Below are 16,515 nucleotides of genomic sequence, written 5' to 3' on the forward strand. Positions count from 1 at the left end.
CTGCCACCCCCACACCTAATTTTTGTATTTTTAGAAGAGACTAGGTTTTGCCATGTTGGCCAGGCTGGTCTCGAATTCTTGGCCTCAAGTGATCCTCCCACCTGGGCCTCCCAAAGTGTTGGGATTACAGGCATGAGCCACCACGCCTGGCCTTGGCACTCCTATTTTATTAATTTAATTTAATTTAATTTAATTTAATTTAATTTTTGAGGCAGGGTCTCACTCTGCCACCCAGGCTGGAGTGCAGTGGTGCAGTCATGGCTCACTGCAGCCTAGGATTTCTGGGCTCAAGTGATCCTTCTGAGTAGCTGGGAATATAAGCTCGTGCTACCATGCCCAGCTATCTTCTTTAATTTTTATTAGAGATAGGGTCTCACTGTGCTGCCCAGGCTGATCTCAAACTCCTGGCCTCAAATGATCCTCCTGCCTTGGCCTCCTAAAGTACTGGGATTAAAGGTGTGAGCCACTGCGCCCAGCCTCACTTTCCTGTTTTACAGACAAGTAAACTGAGGCCCTGGGAGGTTAAGTTCCCTGCCCACATGGCAGAGGTGGTGATGCCCAAGGGCCTTTAGCTCACACTGGCTAACCTGTGACTCCCCAGCCCAGCTTGAGGACACCCTCCCCATGGCAGGACCTCCCCTTGGGGCAGCAGCCACGTGCCCAGGTCCCCTCGGGGGTCTCCTCCTATTGCCAGCCCACAGCCTCCACTGTGGCCCCAGCACCCAGCCCAGGGCCCGATGTTCCCCCACTGTGTAGCAGGTGCTCACCTGGCCCACCCCCTCACTGTGCAGGTCAGGACTTGCCTTCATTAGAGATGGGGTCCCTGTTCTAGTCTCATCTGTTGGTTTTCCTGGGAGCCAGCTCTGGGGCCACAAGGGGGCCTAGGAGATGGAGGCCCTGTACCCAGTGATCATGGCTGGGAGGTGATGCAGGTCCTCGGGCCTTCGTGGACTCAGGGCCAGGTAGGGCCATATTGCTGCTCAGGCCAGGCCACCTCCCCCAGGAAGTCCTCCCTGCTGTGTGGTGATTGTGCCTTGCTGTCGTGGGGGTGGTGGGCTTCTGATCACAGGCCAGTTGCTTCTGCCTTCCTAGGCCCGCTGCACCTTGATAGGGCCCGGCCAGACAGGAGTGGGGGTAGGGAGAGTGTGAAAAACATAAAGGAATTCGTGTTCCTAACTGAATCCCAAGAGACACCAAGGTAATACTGCTGAATTAGAGGAGACGGGAAAATAGCTAATTTTCAGAGCATTTGCACATCCATATCCAGTGTATCCTTATGTTCAGTACTTTGGAACCAAACTGCAGGCCCTACAGTGATTCCCCTGCCCCCTCAGAGTGCCCCCCTCGCCCTGCAGCCCCCACCGCTGAAGCACAGCGGTGTCCACATCACAAAAGGCACTGGGAGGGCGGGGGCAGGGAGGGGCTGTCTCCCTTCCAGAGACCTAAAGAGATCCCAAGGGCGCCTGGGACACCCCTTCCTTCCCTTAGCTCCAGACGTCCTGGAGATCTGTGATGTGTGCCGGCCTCTGCACAGGGAACCCAGCCACAGCCACCTCATGTCACTCACCACAGAGAAAGGAAGATTTGTGGAAGGAATACAGCAAATCAACGCCTCCTCCCCCTCACAAAGCACTTTCCCTGGATGTTGAAAGAGTGACTGCAAACTTAGAAGCCCTTCAGGGACTTAAGCCAGGATTCGTTCAGCCTGTCCTACGGCCGCTGCACGTGAGGCCCGAGGCCCTTGCTGCCTCTGTGCGGCATCCACAGACCGTGGAGAGGATCTCACTTGTCTGGCCTGTCAGTGGCTATCTTACTGTCCTGGTCTGTGGCTCAGGGAGCAAAGCTCTGGGCCACATAACCTGCCCAGGGTCGCCCAGTGGGTGAGAAATGCTCTTAGGATCGAACGACAGAGTCCACCTGTAGATGCCTGTCTGGGGCTGCTGTAACAGAACACCCAGGAGCTGGGAGGCTTAAAACCATGGGGATTTGCTGGTTTCCAGTTCTGGAGGCAGGCATCTGAGATGAGGGCGCTGACGGAGTGGCACTGCAGCCCAAGGTTCTAGGGGACGATCCTCCTGCTGCTTCCAGTTTCTGGTGGCTCCTGGCACTTCCTTGCCTTATGGCGGGGTCACTCCAAGCTCGGCCTCCATCTTCTCTTGGCCCCTCCCTGTGTCTGTCTCTTATAAGGACACTTACTGGAGTTGGTGCCCATCCAGATAGTCCAGGATGGTCTCATCTCAAGATCCTTAACTTCATGACATCTGCAAAGAACCTTTTTCTAAAAAAGGTCAGTGTCACAGATTCACGTTTTGGGGGGCCCATTCAGCCCACCATGACATCTGAATCCTGTGCCTCCAGCCCCTCACCCTTCCTGTCACCCCCCACCCTGTCTTCAGGACACAGTAGAGAGCAGGGGCTGGAAAGTCAGCAGCCGAGGGCTGAGCTCCTTCCTTAATCCCACCTGGCGTAGGTGAACCGGAGACCGCATTTGCTCCACCAAGAGCCCACGTCTCAGCTTTGCATCAGCTAGCTGGGCTGTGGATAAGCAATTCTGAGTAAGGGTCCTACAGCGTCCACGGGTCAGATGCCTGTCTCAGCACGACTGAGTTCTCTGCTCAGGGTCTCCCCAGGGTGAAATCCAGGTGCCATGGACTGCGCTCTCGTCTGGAGTGGCTGAGGTTTATTTCATGACTTCTTGTTGATTGAGAAAGACTGAGATGCGGTGGTGGCCGGTGTGGAACTTAGCACTTGACATCCTGCATGCCTGATGCCCCCTCTCCCCCGGCAAAGGGCAGGCCTCGGGGCTGACCTCTGACCTGACCTCTGACCTGCTGCTTTTTTGGCATCCTCCTGCCGAGGTCTCTTAGGTCTCATTAGCAGGAAGCAGGGCTGGCCTGGGGGCCGGGAGGGAGGAACTGAGGGGTGAGGACCATGCAGCCCACCCTGAGAGAGTAAGTCAGTGCCCGCACAGGGCTGTCCTCTCCCCGCTGCTCTGGCCCCTGACCCCATGCTCCCCACAGGGACCGAAGTCCTGCAGCAGCAAATCTCAGGCCACTGTCCCTGTACCCCCTAGAGTGCCTGCATGGAGCAGGTTTGGAGATGAGTCGGGGAGCAGTGACTGGGCCAGAGTGTCTGGAAGGACCCCTGGGCCTGTGCCCACACCCTGGGACCAGAGGAGCGTGGATGTTGGAGGGTGCTCCAAGAGAATGCGCTGAGAGCAGATGACACGTCCGGGAGAGAGGCCTGCAGACCAAGCTAGTTTCTGCCTGTGGGGACCACAGGGACAGGAGCCTGGGCAGACCCCAGCCAGCTGACCAGGGCGGGGCAGCACTGAGATCCTAGCTTCGATTTCCCTCCCTCCCCGCTGAGCTGTTTCCGGGATGGGCGCCTGCCCTCCTGGCCCAGCCCAGCCCTTCTTCCTGTCCCTCAGTTCTGTCCCTCGTTCTGGCCTGCAGTGGCAGCGGCCCTTCTAAGGATGCCCTGGTCACGGAGCAGCGTTTGTCTCCTTCTCAGTCCTAGCCTGTGCTCAACCCAGGGGCTATGGAGCTGCAGTCAGGAGCTGTGGTGAGAAGACCAACTTCCTGGGGGACACGAGTCACACAGGAAAACCATGAGAGAATGACTTTGCAAGGGGCTGGAGAGGAAAGGAAGCAGGAAGATTCCAGCCTATTCAGAATACATCGGCTTACTTGCTGCTGGAAGTTACTAGGGCTGACACCAGTGCAAAGGCCTCGCAGCCATGGCGTCGGCGCCATGTGGGGTTGGCGCCATGTGGGGTCGGCGCCATGTGTTAGTTCCCCCGGCTGCTGTGACGAAGCACTGCGAGCCAGGTGGGTTAAATCACAGGGGCGTTTGTTGTCTTGCAGTTCTGGAGGCCAGAAGTGGAGATCAAGGTGTCAGCAGGGCTGGTTCCTCCTAGGGCCGTAAGTGAGAATCTGTCCCAGGCTGCCTTCCAACCTCGGGGGGTTTGCTGGCCATCTTGGGTGTTCCTTGGCTTACAGAAGCATCACTCCAGCCCCCGCCTTCAGTCCACGTGGGGTTCTGCCCATGTGTGGGCCTGCACCCAAATTTTCCCCATGGGTAAGGACACCAGCCAAGTTGGCTTAGGGCCTACCCTACTCCTGTATGACCTTATCTTAACTTTGGTTATACCTGCAATGACTCTATTTCCAAATAAGGTCACATTTTAAGGTATTGGGGTTTAGGACTTCAACATATGAGCTTGGTGGGGGCCCCCAGTTCAACCCCAAACAGTTCACTCGCGCCTCCCTGCTAAATCCTTGCCATGCTAGACTCTGAGGGCACCTGCCAAGAAGCGGGGTCTACCTGCTGCTCCTTCCACTGTGGCCTGAGCCGAGCTGCTGTGACTTTGGCAGACAGTTCCAGAGCTGATTCCTGGAAGGTGTCTCAGCCCTCCCTGATTCCAGGACTCACAAAGGAAGTCAAAGCCAGGCCTTATGCATTGCAGACTCAGCCCCCTGGAGGTCTTTGTGGGGCACCATAAGAGGAGACAAGATGTCCCAGCAGGCTCCAACTCCTTTGGGGAACCAGAGGCATCCAGGACTGTGGGATTGTCCTGGGCTGGTGGCCAGTGTGACCAGGCAGCAAGTCCTTCACCTCTGACTCCTGGGAGGCTGTGCTCACCCCATCTCGGAATCCTGTTACTGAGGTCCTCTCCATCTCATTGGTGAAATTCCACCAAAATGCTTCCTCTGCAAGCTGGGCTGTCCACCACTGTGCCCTGTCACGCTCTTCTCCTCCCCATCACGGTCTTCAAAGCCCCAGGCCAGGCATGGTGGCTTATACTTGTAATCTCAGTACTTTGGGAGGCTGAGGTTGGAGGATCGCGTGGGACCTGGAGCTTGAGGTTACAGTGAGCCATGGTCATGCCACTGTGCTCCAGCCTGGGCGACACGGCCTTTATCACGATGGGAAATGGTCTCATTTCTGAACACTCGTTTCCAGGCTGGCTGACTCCCTCCACTGCATATACGCATGAATCAGGTATTATGTGGCCAGGTCCTCCACAGCAAGCTTGAGCTGTCAATTGATGTCAATGAATGTGGATGCTGGGACTCCAAGAAAGAGAGCACCTGTGCTCTGTTCCTCAAACTCTTTTTCCCTCAAGTGTAGCCTACAGGAATTGCATTCTGTGGAGCATCCTCTGGGGGCACTGACCAACAGGCTAAGGTCCAAACTGCCTGGCACACTCACAAGGCCCTCCCAGTGGGCCTCCACCTAGCCTTGACCGCTGCCTGGCCTCTCCCAGCATCACCAGGGGGTTCCCTACAGTCTGTGGGCTGCTTCCCACCTCTCAGCCTTCATTCAAGCTGTCCTCATGCTGCACCTTCCAGGAACCCTCCCTGGCACTCCAGACCTCTCTCCAGCCTGAGTGAGGAGTCTCCCCTCTGACCTCCCACAACAACATCCTTGATGGTTCCTCCGTTACACTTTCCATGTGTGTGATAATTAACTGTTCACCTATTGATCTCTGCCATCAAATCATGAGCTCCTAAGGGCTGAACTATGCGATTCCTGGATCATAGTTGGTGCTTAGTCCATGTTTGTAGAGCAGGTGGATGGATGGATGGATGGATGGTGGTGGTTAGATGGATGGGTGGATGGATGGTTGGATGGATGGATGGATGGTTGGATGGATGGCAGGCAAATGAATAAGTGGATGGGTGGATGGATGGATGGGTGGGTGGATGGGTGGATGGATGGATGGATGATAAATGGATGGGTGGGTGGGTAAATGGGTGGGTGGATGAGTGGAAGATTGGATGGGTAAACAAATTGGTGGGCGGATGGGTGGGTACATAGGTGGATAGATGGATGGATGATTAGATGGGTGGGTGGATGGATGGATGGATGGATGGATGGATTGGTGGATGAATGGATGGGTAGATGGATGGATAGGAAAATGTATGGATGGGTAAATGTATGGATGGGCAAATGGATGTGTGAGTTGCTGGGTGGGTGGATGGATGGATGGATGGATGCATGCATGCATGCATGGATTGGTGGATGAATGGATGGGTAGATGGATGGATAGGTAAATGTATGGATGGGTAAATGGATGTGTGAGTTGGTGGGTGGGTGGATGGATGGATGGATGGATGGATGGATAGGTAGGTGGATGGGTGGATGGATGGATGGGTGGGTGGATGGGTGGATGGATGGATGAGTAGATGGATGGATAGGTAAATGTATGGATGGGTAAATGGATGTGTGAGTTGGTGGGTGGGTGGGTGGATGGATGGATGGATGGATGGATAGGTGGATGGGTGGATGGATGGATGGGTGGGTGGATGGATGGATGGATAAATGGATGGGTGGGTGGGTAGATGGGTGAGTGGATGAGTGGAAGATTGGATGGGTAGATGAATTGATGGGTGGACGAGTGGGTACATGAGTGGACAGATGGATGAATGATTAGATAGGTGGATGGATGGATGTGGATGGATGGATGCATGGATTGGTGTATGAATGGGTGGGTGGATGGATGGATAGGTAAAGGTATGGATGGATAAATGGATGAGTGAGTGATGTATGGATGGATGGATGGATGGATAGATAGATGGATGGATGACTTTTAAAAGCAGCAGCCAGCCAACCGTTTGTGTCAGGGCCCAAGGTGGCTCATTAGTATGTGATTGTGCAAATGTCCAAGCTGCCAATTTTCCCACATCCAAGCACAATGAAACCTTGCCTCTGGAGCCTACCAGTCACTCTTGTTGTTCTTTGTTTTTCTCTTTTTTATTTATTTATTTTTCTTTAGAGACAGAGTCTTGCTATGTTACCCAGGCTAGCCTTGAATTCCTGGGCTCAAGAGATCCTCCCGCCTCCGCCTCCCTGTAGCTGGGACTATAGGCTGTTTTTCTCTTCATTAACCTTTGCAAATGGTGTCAAGAGTTCAAAAATTAATCATCTGATGTCACAATGAGAAACATCCTGTGATGCTCTTAGTTTTTCCAAAGCTGACCTTCTCTTCTTTCATAGACTCCTAGAGGTTCAAGGTGGCAAAGTCCTGTCTTTCTGTTTGCATACACACTTGCTAAATTCTTTTCTGCATCAGATTCATTTGGGCTTTGCTATCGTCTTTCTTTTCCATATTTATTGGAATTAAAATTATAAGTTCAGTAAACTTCCCTCTTCTGCTCTATCCAATTGCTGAATTCAGGAGTGTTCCATGTTCCCAACATCTCAGAGGCTCCCCTCACCGCTTTTCCCACCCCAGTGATGACATCAGCCATTTACCCTCCCTGTGTCCTGTCCAAGAGGAGCACGTTGGAAACTTGGCCCCTGTCCTGTGGCCTAACTGTGACACAGCTGAAGACACAGGCTGGTCAGCCTTTGGTATCGATGTGATCGTTTAGAATTGCACTGCCTTTCTTTACCAGAGAATGACATTTCACAGTAGTTCCAACTGAAGTGGGGCTGTTGCAGGGAGTTTGTGCTGCCTTCTGTAAGAGAGTGGCAGGAAGCAACACTCAGGCAGCCGGTGCGGGAGTGTCTAGCAGCTGCGGAAGGTGGCTGGACTTTTAGACACCCGGGTGAACGTGCTGAAGTGACGTTGATCCACTGACTTGAGAATGTCAGTGGCAAGGGTTCACACTCTGTGGTGAGACACAGGAAACTGTCGGCAGGGTAGGTGCCCTTCACTCCTCCAGCCTCTGTCTTTCTGTGTCTTGAACTGTGGCCGTATCTCACCCGTACTGTTCCCTTCCTCACTACAGGGATGGACCTGCTGGGCACCAGCTCACTTCTCGGCTCTGTCTTGTTAATGTGTGTGGCTCCCCCAGTAGACTTGGCTTTCAGGGGACACATAGCGTCTGATCTACCCCTGGGGTCCTCCTCATGGCCCTACCCTTTCTGTTCAGCAGATGGCCACAGGGGATCAACACCCTTCCAAAGGCAGTGTTCCTGGGCCACTGGCATCCAAGCAGTGCCCCGGCTGTGGCTTGAATATGGCCCCAAAGCTCGTGTGCTGGTAACTTGATCCCCACTGCAACAGCGTTGAGAGGTGGGACTTTTAAGAGGTGACTCGGTCATGAAGGCTTTGCCCTCCTGAGCGGATTGATGTTATTGCAGGAGTGGGTTTGTTATTGCCGCAGTGGGCTCCTTATAAAGGGTGAGCATGGCCCCCTTCCCCTCTCTCTTGCCCATGCGATGCCTTCCTCCATGCGGTGACACAGCAAGAAGGCCCTCGTCAGATGGGGCCCCTCCACCTTGGGCTTCCCAGCCTCCAGACTGTGAGCCAAAAACATGTCTGTTCGGCCGGGCGCGGTGGCTCAAGCCTGTAATCCCAGCACTTTGGGAGGCCGAGACGGGCGGATCACGAGGTCAGGAGATCGAGACCATCCTGGCTAACACGGTGAAACCCCGTCTCTACTAAAAACACAAAAAACTAGCCGGGCGAGGTGGCGGGCGCCTGTAGTCCCAGCTACTCCGGAGGCTGAGGCAGGAGAATGGCGTAAACCCGGGAGGCGGAGCTTGCAGTGAGCTGAGATCCGGCCACCGCACTCCAGTCCGGGCTACAGAGCAAGACTCCGTCTCAAAAAAAAAAAAAAACAAAAACAAAAAACAAAAAACATGTCTGTTCATTCTAAATTACCTAGACTGTGGTACTCTATAGCAGCAGGAAGCAAAGGAAGACATTTATCCACACGGCCCCAGGAATGGCTGACCCAGAAGGACCCAAGCTCACGCTCTCGGTGAGATCCTGGGTTCTACCTCCCCACTCTGTTCTCTTGTATCCCCTTGGCCCTTCCAAGCCCAGCCACTTCCCTTGGGCAGTGCCTCATTGGTTTTTCTGCCTGCGACATCTCCGTATGGGGCCCCTTGGCTCTCTCTGTTCAGCCATAACCCCTCCTGCGCTGCCAGAGCTTCCAGCCAACCAGGGCAGGGAGGCAGGAGAGGGCCTTTCCTGTGGTAAGTGAAGGACATCGGGGGTGAGATGGCAGTGGGTAATCTGACCCACCCATGAGCAATCGGCCAGCCTTGGCCTGGCCTCGGTCTCAACCTGCTGGAAGAGGCCATTGTTCTTACGCCTCACTCAACCCTCTATTGAATGTCAGGGCCCTTCCCCTGATTTCTCACCTCCAGGGGTGCTTCAGCAGCAGGAGGCTTGTCCAGACAGCCTTCCCAGCTTCGGGGCGTGGTTCAAGGGGCTGGAGCTGTGGGACTGAATACTTCCCGAGGGCTTCTCCTTTCACAGGGAAACAGGTTCCTGGTCACAGGCAGGGCCCGAGGGTGCCATCTGCTGCCAGCAGGCACTTTCCTCTCTTCTTGAAATGGCATCTCTTCTGATCACAAAAGCAATACTTGATCCAAGAAGAGACTTTAGAAAATAATAATTTACCTGGAATCTTACTATTCAAGTAACCGTAAGATTAATGCCTTACCTGGAGTATCTTCCCCAGTGTGTCATTTATTTACATAGGATGTCTCCAATTTTTATTTTTATTATTTTAGTTATTTATTTTAAGAGACAGGGTCTTGCTCGTTTCCCTGGCTGGAGTGGAGTGCAGTGGTGTCATCATAGCTCACTGTACCCTTGAACTCCTGGGCTCAAGCGATCCTCCTACCTCAGCCTCCAGAGTAGCTGGGACTACAGGTGCACACCATCATGCCTGGCTGGTTTTTGTATTTTTTGTAGAGACAGGGGTCTTGTCATGTTGCCCAGACTGGTCTTGAACTCCTGGCCTGAAGTGATCCTCCCACCTCAGCCTCCCAATAAGTGTTGGGATCATAGGCATGAGCCACTACACCTGGCCTCTAATTTTTTTTTTTTTTTTTTTTTTTTGAGACGAAGTCTTGCTCTGTCACCCAGGCTGGAGTGCAGTGGCATGATCTCTGCTCACTGCAGCCTCCATCTCCCGGGATCACGCCATTCTCCTGCCTCAGCCTCCCGAGTAGCTGGGATTACAGGCGCCCGCCACCATGCCCGGATAATTTTCTTTTTTTGTATTTTTAGCAGAGATGGGGTTTCACCATGTTGGCCAGGATGGTCTCGATCTTCTGACCTCGTGATCCGCCCGCCTTGGCCTCCCAAAGTGCTGGGATTACAGGCGTGAGCCACCGCACCCGGCCTCTAATTTTTTAAATGCTACATTTTTCGTTTCATATTTTAACATTTCCAGTGAACTATCCTTCTGCAGATTCTTTAACCATATGGATATGACCTAATGTATTGAGTCAACCCACTGTCGATGGACAGCAAAACAGAAACAGCTTATGAGCTATTTCTTGCATATGAGTTTGCTGGGTGATTACAAGAAAAACATTCTCTTCTGTTGTTTGTTAGATGTACAGCTCAGTAATTTTTGGTACATCCACGAGGCTGTATAGCCAATATCACTGTCTAATTCAAAACATTTCCATCACCCCATAAAGAAAACCCCTCCCCATTAGCAGTCACCCTGTTCCCCTCCCATTTCAGCTGTTGCTGACCACAGATCTGCTTTCTGCCCTATGCCTATTCTAGACATTTCATGTGAATGGAATCAATCATACAGTATGTGATTTTTTTTTTTTTTTTTTTTTTTTGAGACAGGGTCTCGCCCTGTTGCCCAGGCTGGAGTGCAGTGACTCGATCTCGGCTCATTGCAAGCTCCGCCTCCCGGGTTCACACCATTCTTCTGCCTCAGCCTCCCAAGTAGCTGGGACTACAGGTGCCCACCACCACACCCGGCTAATTTTTTTGTATTTTTAGTAGAGACAGGTTTTCACCGTGTTAGCCAGGATGGTCTCCATCTCCTGACCTCGTGATCCGCCCGCCTCGGCCTCCCAAAGTGCTGGGATTACAGGTGTGAGCCCCTGCGCCCGGCCGTAGTATGTGATCTTTTGTGACTGGCTTCTTTCAGTCAGCACGATGGGTGTGTTTTTGTTTTTGTTTTTTTAGATGGAATCTCTCTCTGTCGTCAGGCTGGAGTGCAATGGCACGATCTCAGCTCACTGCAACCTCCGCCTCCCGGGTTCAAGCAATTCTCCTGCTCAGCCTCCCGGGTAGCTGGGATTACAGGCATGCGCCACCACGCCCAGCTAATTTTTGTATTTTCAGTAGAGACAGGGTTTCGCCATGTTGGCCAGGCTGATCTCAAACTCCTGATTTCAGGGGATCCGCCCACCTCAGCCTCCCACAGGGTTGGGATGATGCCATGGTGTTTTCAGTGCTTATCCACACGGAAGCATGTGTAATGCTGCGTTCCTTTCTATGGCTGAAACTTATTCCATTATATAGATAGACCACATTTTGTCTGTCCGTTCAGCTGTTTTCTGAAGTGGCTGTGCCATTTTATATTACCACAAGGAAGAGATGAGGATTCCAGTTCCTTCACGTCCTCACCTTCCTCACCACAACTTCATATTTTCTGGGTTTTTTTTTTTTTTTTTTTGGTGGGGGGACATTCTCATCATCCTAATAAATCAAATGGTATTTAATTGTAATTTTTTTGGCACATCCTGACTGACAGGGATGTTGGGTATCTGTTAACGTGTTTATTAGCTGTTTGTATATCTTCTTTGGAAAAATGTCTGTTCAAATCTATTTTCCATTTGTTCAGTAGTTTTTGTTTTGTTTTGTTTTTTTGTCTTTTTGTTGTTGGATTGTAAGAGTTCTTTCTATATTGCAGATACTGTGTCCTTATCAGACACATGATTTGCAAAAATTATTCTGTGGGTTTTCTCTTCACTTTCTTGGTGGTGTCCTATGAAGCAGAAAGTCTTCAATTTGATAAAGTCCAGTTATCTGTTTTCTCTTTTGTTGCCCATGCTTTAGGTGCCCATGCTTTGTGGCCTAGCCCAACGCCACAAATATTTACTCCAATGTTTTCTTTTAAGAATTTTGGCCGGGCGCGGTGGCTCAAGCCTGTAATCCCAGCACTTTGGGAGGTGGAGACGGGTGGATCACGAGGTCAGGAGATCGAGACCATCCTGGCTAACACGGCGAAACCCCGTCTCTACTAAATATTACAAAAAACTAGCCGGGCGAGGTGGCGGGTGCCTGTAGTCCCAGCTACTCGGGAGGCTGAGGCAGGAGAATGGCGTGAACCCGGGAGGCGGAGCTTGCAGTGAGCCGAGATCTGGCCACTGCACTCCAGCCTGGGCGACAGAGCAAGACTCCGTCTCAAAAAAAAAAAAAAAAAAAAAAAAAAAAAAAAGAATTTTAAGCCTGGGCGTCGTGGCTCACGCCTGTAATCCCACACTTTGGGAGGCCGAGGTGGGTGGATCGCGTGAGCCCAGGAGTTCAAGACCAGCCTGGGTGACATGGTGAAACCCCTTCTCCACTAAAAATGCAAAAATTAGCCGGGCATTGTGGTGCATGCCTGTGGTCCCAGCTACTCGGAAGGCTGAGATGGGAGGCTTGCTTGAGCCCAGGGAAGTTGAAGCTGCAGTGAGCCATGACTGTGGCACTATACTCCAGCATGGGTGACAGAGTGAGACACCATCTCAAAAAAAAAAGGAAAAAAAAAAAAAGAACCTTAGAGTTTTAGCTCTGACATCTAGATATTTGATTCATTTTGAGTGAATTTTTGTATGTGGTATAAGGTCAGAGTTCAGCTTTATCCTTTTGCATGTGTGTCTCCAGTTTTCCGGCAGCATTCGTTGAAAAGACTATTCTTTCCTCGTTGGGTGGTCTTGGCGCCCTTGCTGAGAATCCACTGCCCGTAAGCGTATGGGGTTCTTTGTGGACTCTCGGTCTCATTGGTCTGTATGTCGGTCCTATGCTGGTGCCGTACAGTCTTGATTCCTGCTCTCTCATGCCACATTGCAGACCACAAGGGTGAGTCCTCCAACTTGTTTTTTTTTCTTTTGGCTACTCTGGGTCCCTTGAGTCATTTCCATATTAATTTTAGGATCAGGTTGTCAATTTCTACAAGAAAAAAAGACAGCCGACACTTCCGTATAGATTGCGTTGAATCTGTAGATTGATTTGAGGAGTCGTGCCATCTCAACAGTGGTGTCTTCCGATCTGTGAACACAAGATGTCTTCCCATTTATGTAGGTCTTCTGATATTTTTCAACAATGTTTTGTTATTTTCAGTGTATGATTCTTGTACTTCTTTTGTTAAATTTAGTCTAAGTATTTTAATCTTTTTTATGCTGTTGTAAAGGACTAAGGATTGTTTTCTTAATTTCACTTTCACTTTATTGCTACCATATCTAAACACAAGTGGTCTTTAAACAAAGCCTTTATTGATATATAACATACATACCACAAAATTCACCTTTCTAAAGCACATAGCTCAGTAGTTGTGGGTAATAACACCCCCGAGCCTTCTGCGTCAGGCGCCATGCCAATCCGGCCTTCTGCCACGTACTTGCCGCCTCCGTTCCCTTTCCTTTGCTCTCTCCCTGCCCCAATTCTTTTTTTTTTCATGTTTTTAATTTTTTGTAAAATATATGTAGCATAAAGTTTACTATTTAGCCTTTCCTAAGCATACAATTTCACGGCATTGAACACACTCGGTGCTGTGCAACCGTCACCATCATCATCTCCGGAATGTCCTCATCTTCCCAAACTGAAACTGTTTCCCCATCACTCGCTCCCCCCACTCCCCGACCTCTGCCCACCCTGGCACCCACCGTTCTACTTCCTGTCTGTAGGAACGTGATGGCACCCACCGTTCTACTTCCTGTCTGTAGGAACGTGATGGCACCCACCGTTCTACTTCCTGTCTGTAGGAACGTGATGGCACCCACCGTTCTACTTCCTGTCTGTAGGAACGTGATGGCACCCACCGTTCTACTTCCTGTCTGTAGGAATGTGATGGCACCCACCGTTCTACTTCCTGTCTGTAGGAACGTGATGGCACCCACCGTTCTACTTCCTGTCTGTAGGAATGTGATGGCACCCACCGTTCTACTTCCTGTCTGTAGGAACGTGATGGCTCTCAGGACCTCGTGTCAGGGATTCACGCAGGACTCATCCTTTGGTAGCTGGGTTATTTCACTCAGCATGATCTTGCCAACATTCATCCATGCTGTACCCTAGATCCGAATTTCCTTCCTTTTTAAGGCTGAATAATATTCTGTTGTATGGATGGACCACATTTGGTTTACCCACGCCTCTGCCAACAGACACCTGGGTTGCTGCCATCTCTTGGCTGTTATGAACGTGGGCGTGCAAGTATCTGTCTGAGTTCCAAATTTCAGTTCCTTTGGGTAAGGCTCTGATGAGGCTGGGGGTACTGAGTGGAAGCTGACATCCTGGACAGTGAAGACCCCTCCCTTATTCAGCTCCCAGGGCAGACGGCAGCAAGGCCCACACCCCCAAGCTGAAGGCAGGGGCTTCATCTGTGGAAACTGGACCACCTGGGAGGGGAGAGCCATGGAGCATTGTTGGGGTCCCAGCAGAGGGTCCCGTCCCATGGACCCAGGCCCCCCAAGCCTCCCACTGTGCCCCCACGTTCCGGTCAATATTCAGCTTGTTAGCACATCCCCATGAGGGAGGGGGCCCCGAGCAGCTCCAGGGACTCTTCCAGCCTCCTCCCCGCATCTGCCGCAGCTCGCTACGCTGAATTCTCACGTGTGTCATGCCTCTGTGCTTCTGCAGGGTTTACGTCACGAGGCTGTGTCCCTAAATTAGATACCACGCAGTTCTGCGTGTTTCCCACGGTGTGTGAAAGCACTCACGCCACGCGGGATTCGCGCACGTTGGCGGGGCCGTGGCTGGCTGGCCTCCGCCTCCGTGGCCTCTGCCGGTGAGTGATTAGATCACGATGGGTCTTCCATTCCGTTTCCGGCGGACTTGGGATCCTGGCCTGCGTTTCACTGGAAACCCCAGCACTGCGTCTAAGACCGTGCATCTCTGCAGACAGACTCAGACGCACGTTTCCAGTGTGTGCCAGCAACAGAGGCCACCAGGCTCCGGAGTGTAGACAGCCCTGGTTTTACTGAAATGGTGCGAACATTTTTTCTGAAGTGCCTGCACCAGCTGACACTCCCACCCGCAAGGTGAAGGCTCCTGTTGTTCCACCCACACTCTTCTTATTTTTGCTCAGGTCACATTTGGGGCAAGGCTCGGCATGAGACATGGCCAGATAAATGAGCCAAGCCCTCCAAAAGAGGCTGCGCAGGATGCCAATGGCAACCGAAAAAAATTATCCGAATATTTCTAGGTAGAGAAAAGATTTTGCATCCATGAAACAACAGTTAACAGCAGTAAATTTAAAACTTGATAGCAGGAATTTAAAAGTCAAGAGCAAAATTAGAAGAATGAGTTGGGGGAAATTTCCCAGAAAATGGGACAAAAAGATATGATAGGAGATAAATTATTTTAAAATGAGAGGGGCCAGTGGGTGCACCCCTAGAGTTGGGCGAGGTGAACCCCCTAAGTTAGTACAGGCCCAGCTGTGTGAATGATTTATAGGGTCACCATGGAACCCCTGAACAGCAAATCTCATAAAAGCTGAGGACGCAGCTGCTGGGAAGATGGAGACGGGAAGTGTAGTTGGGGGTGGGGGATCCTGTATTCGTTTCTTGAGGCTGCTGTCACCACAGACTGGCCTAAGTCCTAGAAACTGTCTCACAGTCGGAGGCCAGAAGTGCAAACTCTGGCAGAGCGTCACTCTGTCCGCAGGCTCCAGAGCAGGCTCCTTCCACCTCTCCCAGCTTCTGGGGACTCCAGGTGTTCCTTGGGTTGGGGCCGCGTCTCCGGTCTCGGCCTCTGTGGTCACATGGGCTCGCCTGCCCTCTGTGTCTGTGTCCTCTTCTGCCTCTTATAAGGACTCTTGTCATTGGACTTATGGCCCATCCGGATCATTCAGGACAATCTCTTCATCTCCAGATGCTTCACTTAATTACTCATGCTGAGACCCCTTTCCCAAATGAGGTCACATTCACAGGTTTCAGGGGCTAGGGTGAGAAGAGATATTTGTGGGGGCTGCCTGACAAGCCGTTAGAAAAGGTGTGAAAGGTGAGTTGACGTTTCCATAGGGGAAGCCGGTTGATATTAAGCCAGGGGTGCAGCCTCCGTGGGTGAGTCGCCACCAGCTGTCAATTCCAGGAGGCCTAGCAGAAATCAAAGACCCAGAACAGGCCTGGGACAGGCTCAGAACCCTGTTGCACCACCTGGCGTACGTGGTGAGCGTGTTACACTGAGGACGTTTTAGGTGAAGTTATAGGGAAGTTGTGTATCTGGGCAACAGATACACGCCTGTGGGGTGGGTGTCTGTGAGGACACAGACTTTTGTCTTGACCAGTGACCTTCAGGCTCCACAGCCCCTCACCGTGCCCCACCCCACATGCTGGTGTCTCCTTCTCCATGCAGCAGCTCCGCGCCTGGGTCCTGCTCCTCAGACAAGACGGGGCCAGAGGTGGCCCCAGCAGCCATGCATGTCGCTCCACAGGCCACAAGAGAGAAGATCCGGTCCAGGTTCCACGGCAGCCACGACCTCATCCACCGCCTGTTCGTCTGCATTTCAGGTGCCGTGTCGGGGCCTGGGACCGGTGTATGGCTTGAGGACACATGGGCTGCACTTTAGGGGAGGTCAGGCGGGGCACGCACAG

General features: G+C 52.0%; 1 protein-coding gene across 3 annotated transcripts in view; it reads left to right on the forward strand.

Moving 5' to 3' along the window:
* The window catches only part of ZFYVE28 (zinc finger FYVE-type containing 28), a 153,133-nt gene that overhangs the window by 131,674 nt on the left and 4,944 nt on the right, over nucleotides 1–16,515 (forward strand). For all 3 annotated transcript variants that reach the window (XM_008018101.3, XM_037983195.2, XM_037983196.2), the window contains one exon: nucleotides 16,277–16,431. In XM_008018101.3, the coding sequence (XP_008016292.3) occupies nucleotides 16,277–16,431 (155 nt within the window). The remainder of the gene's footprint in view (nucleotides 1–16,276; nucleotides 16,432–16,515) is intronic.

Source organism: Chlorocebus sabaeus, chromosome 27 (genome assembly GCF_047675955.1).
Source record: "Chlorocebus sabaeus isolate Y175 chromosome 27, mChlSab1.0.hap1, whole genome shotgun sequence".
Lineage (NCBI taxonomy): Eukaryota > Metazoa > Chordata > Mammalia > Primates > Cercopithecidae > Chlorocebus > Chlorocebus sabaeus.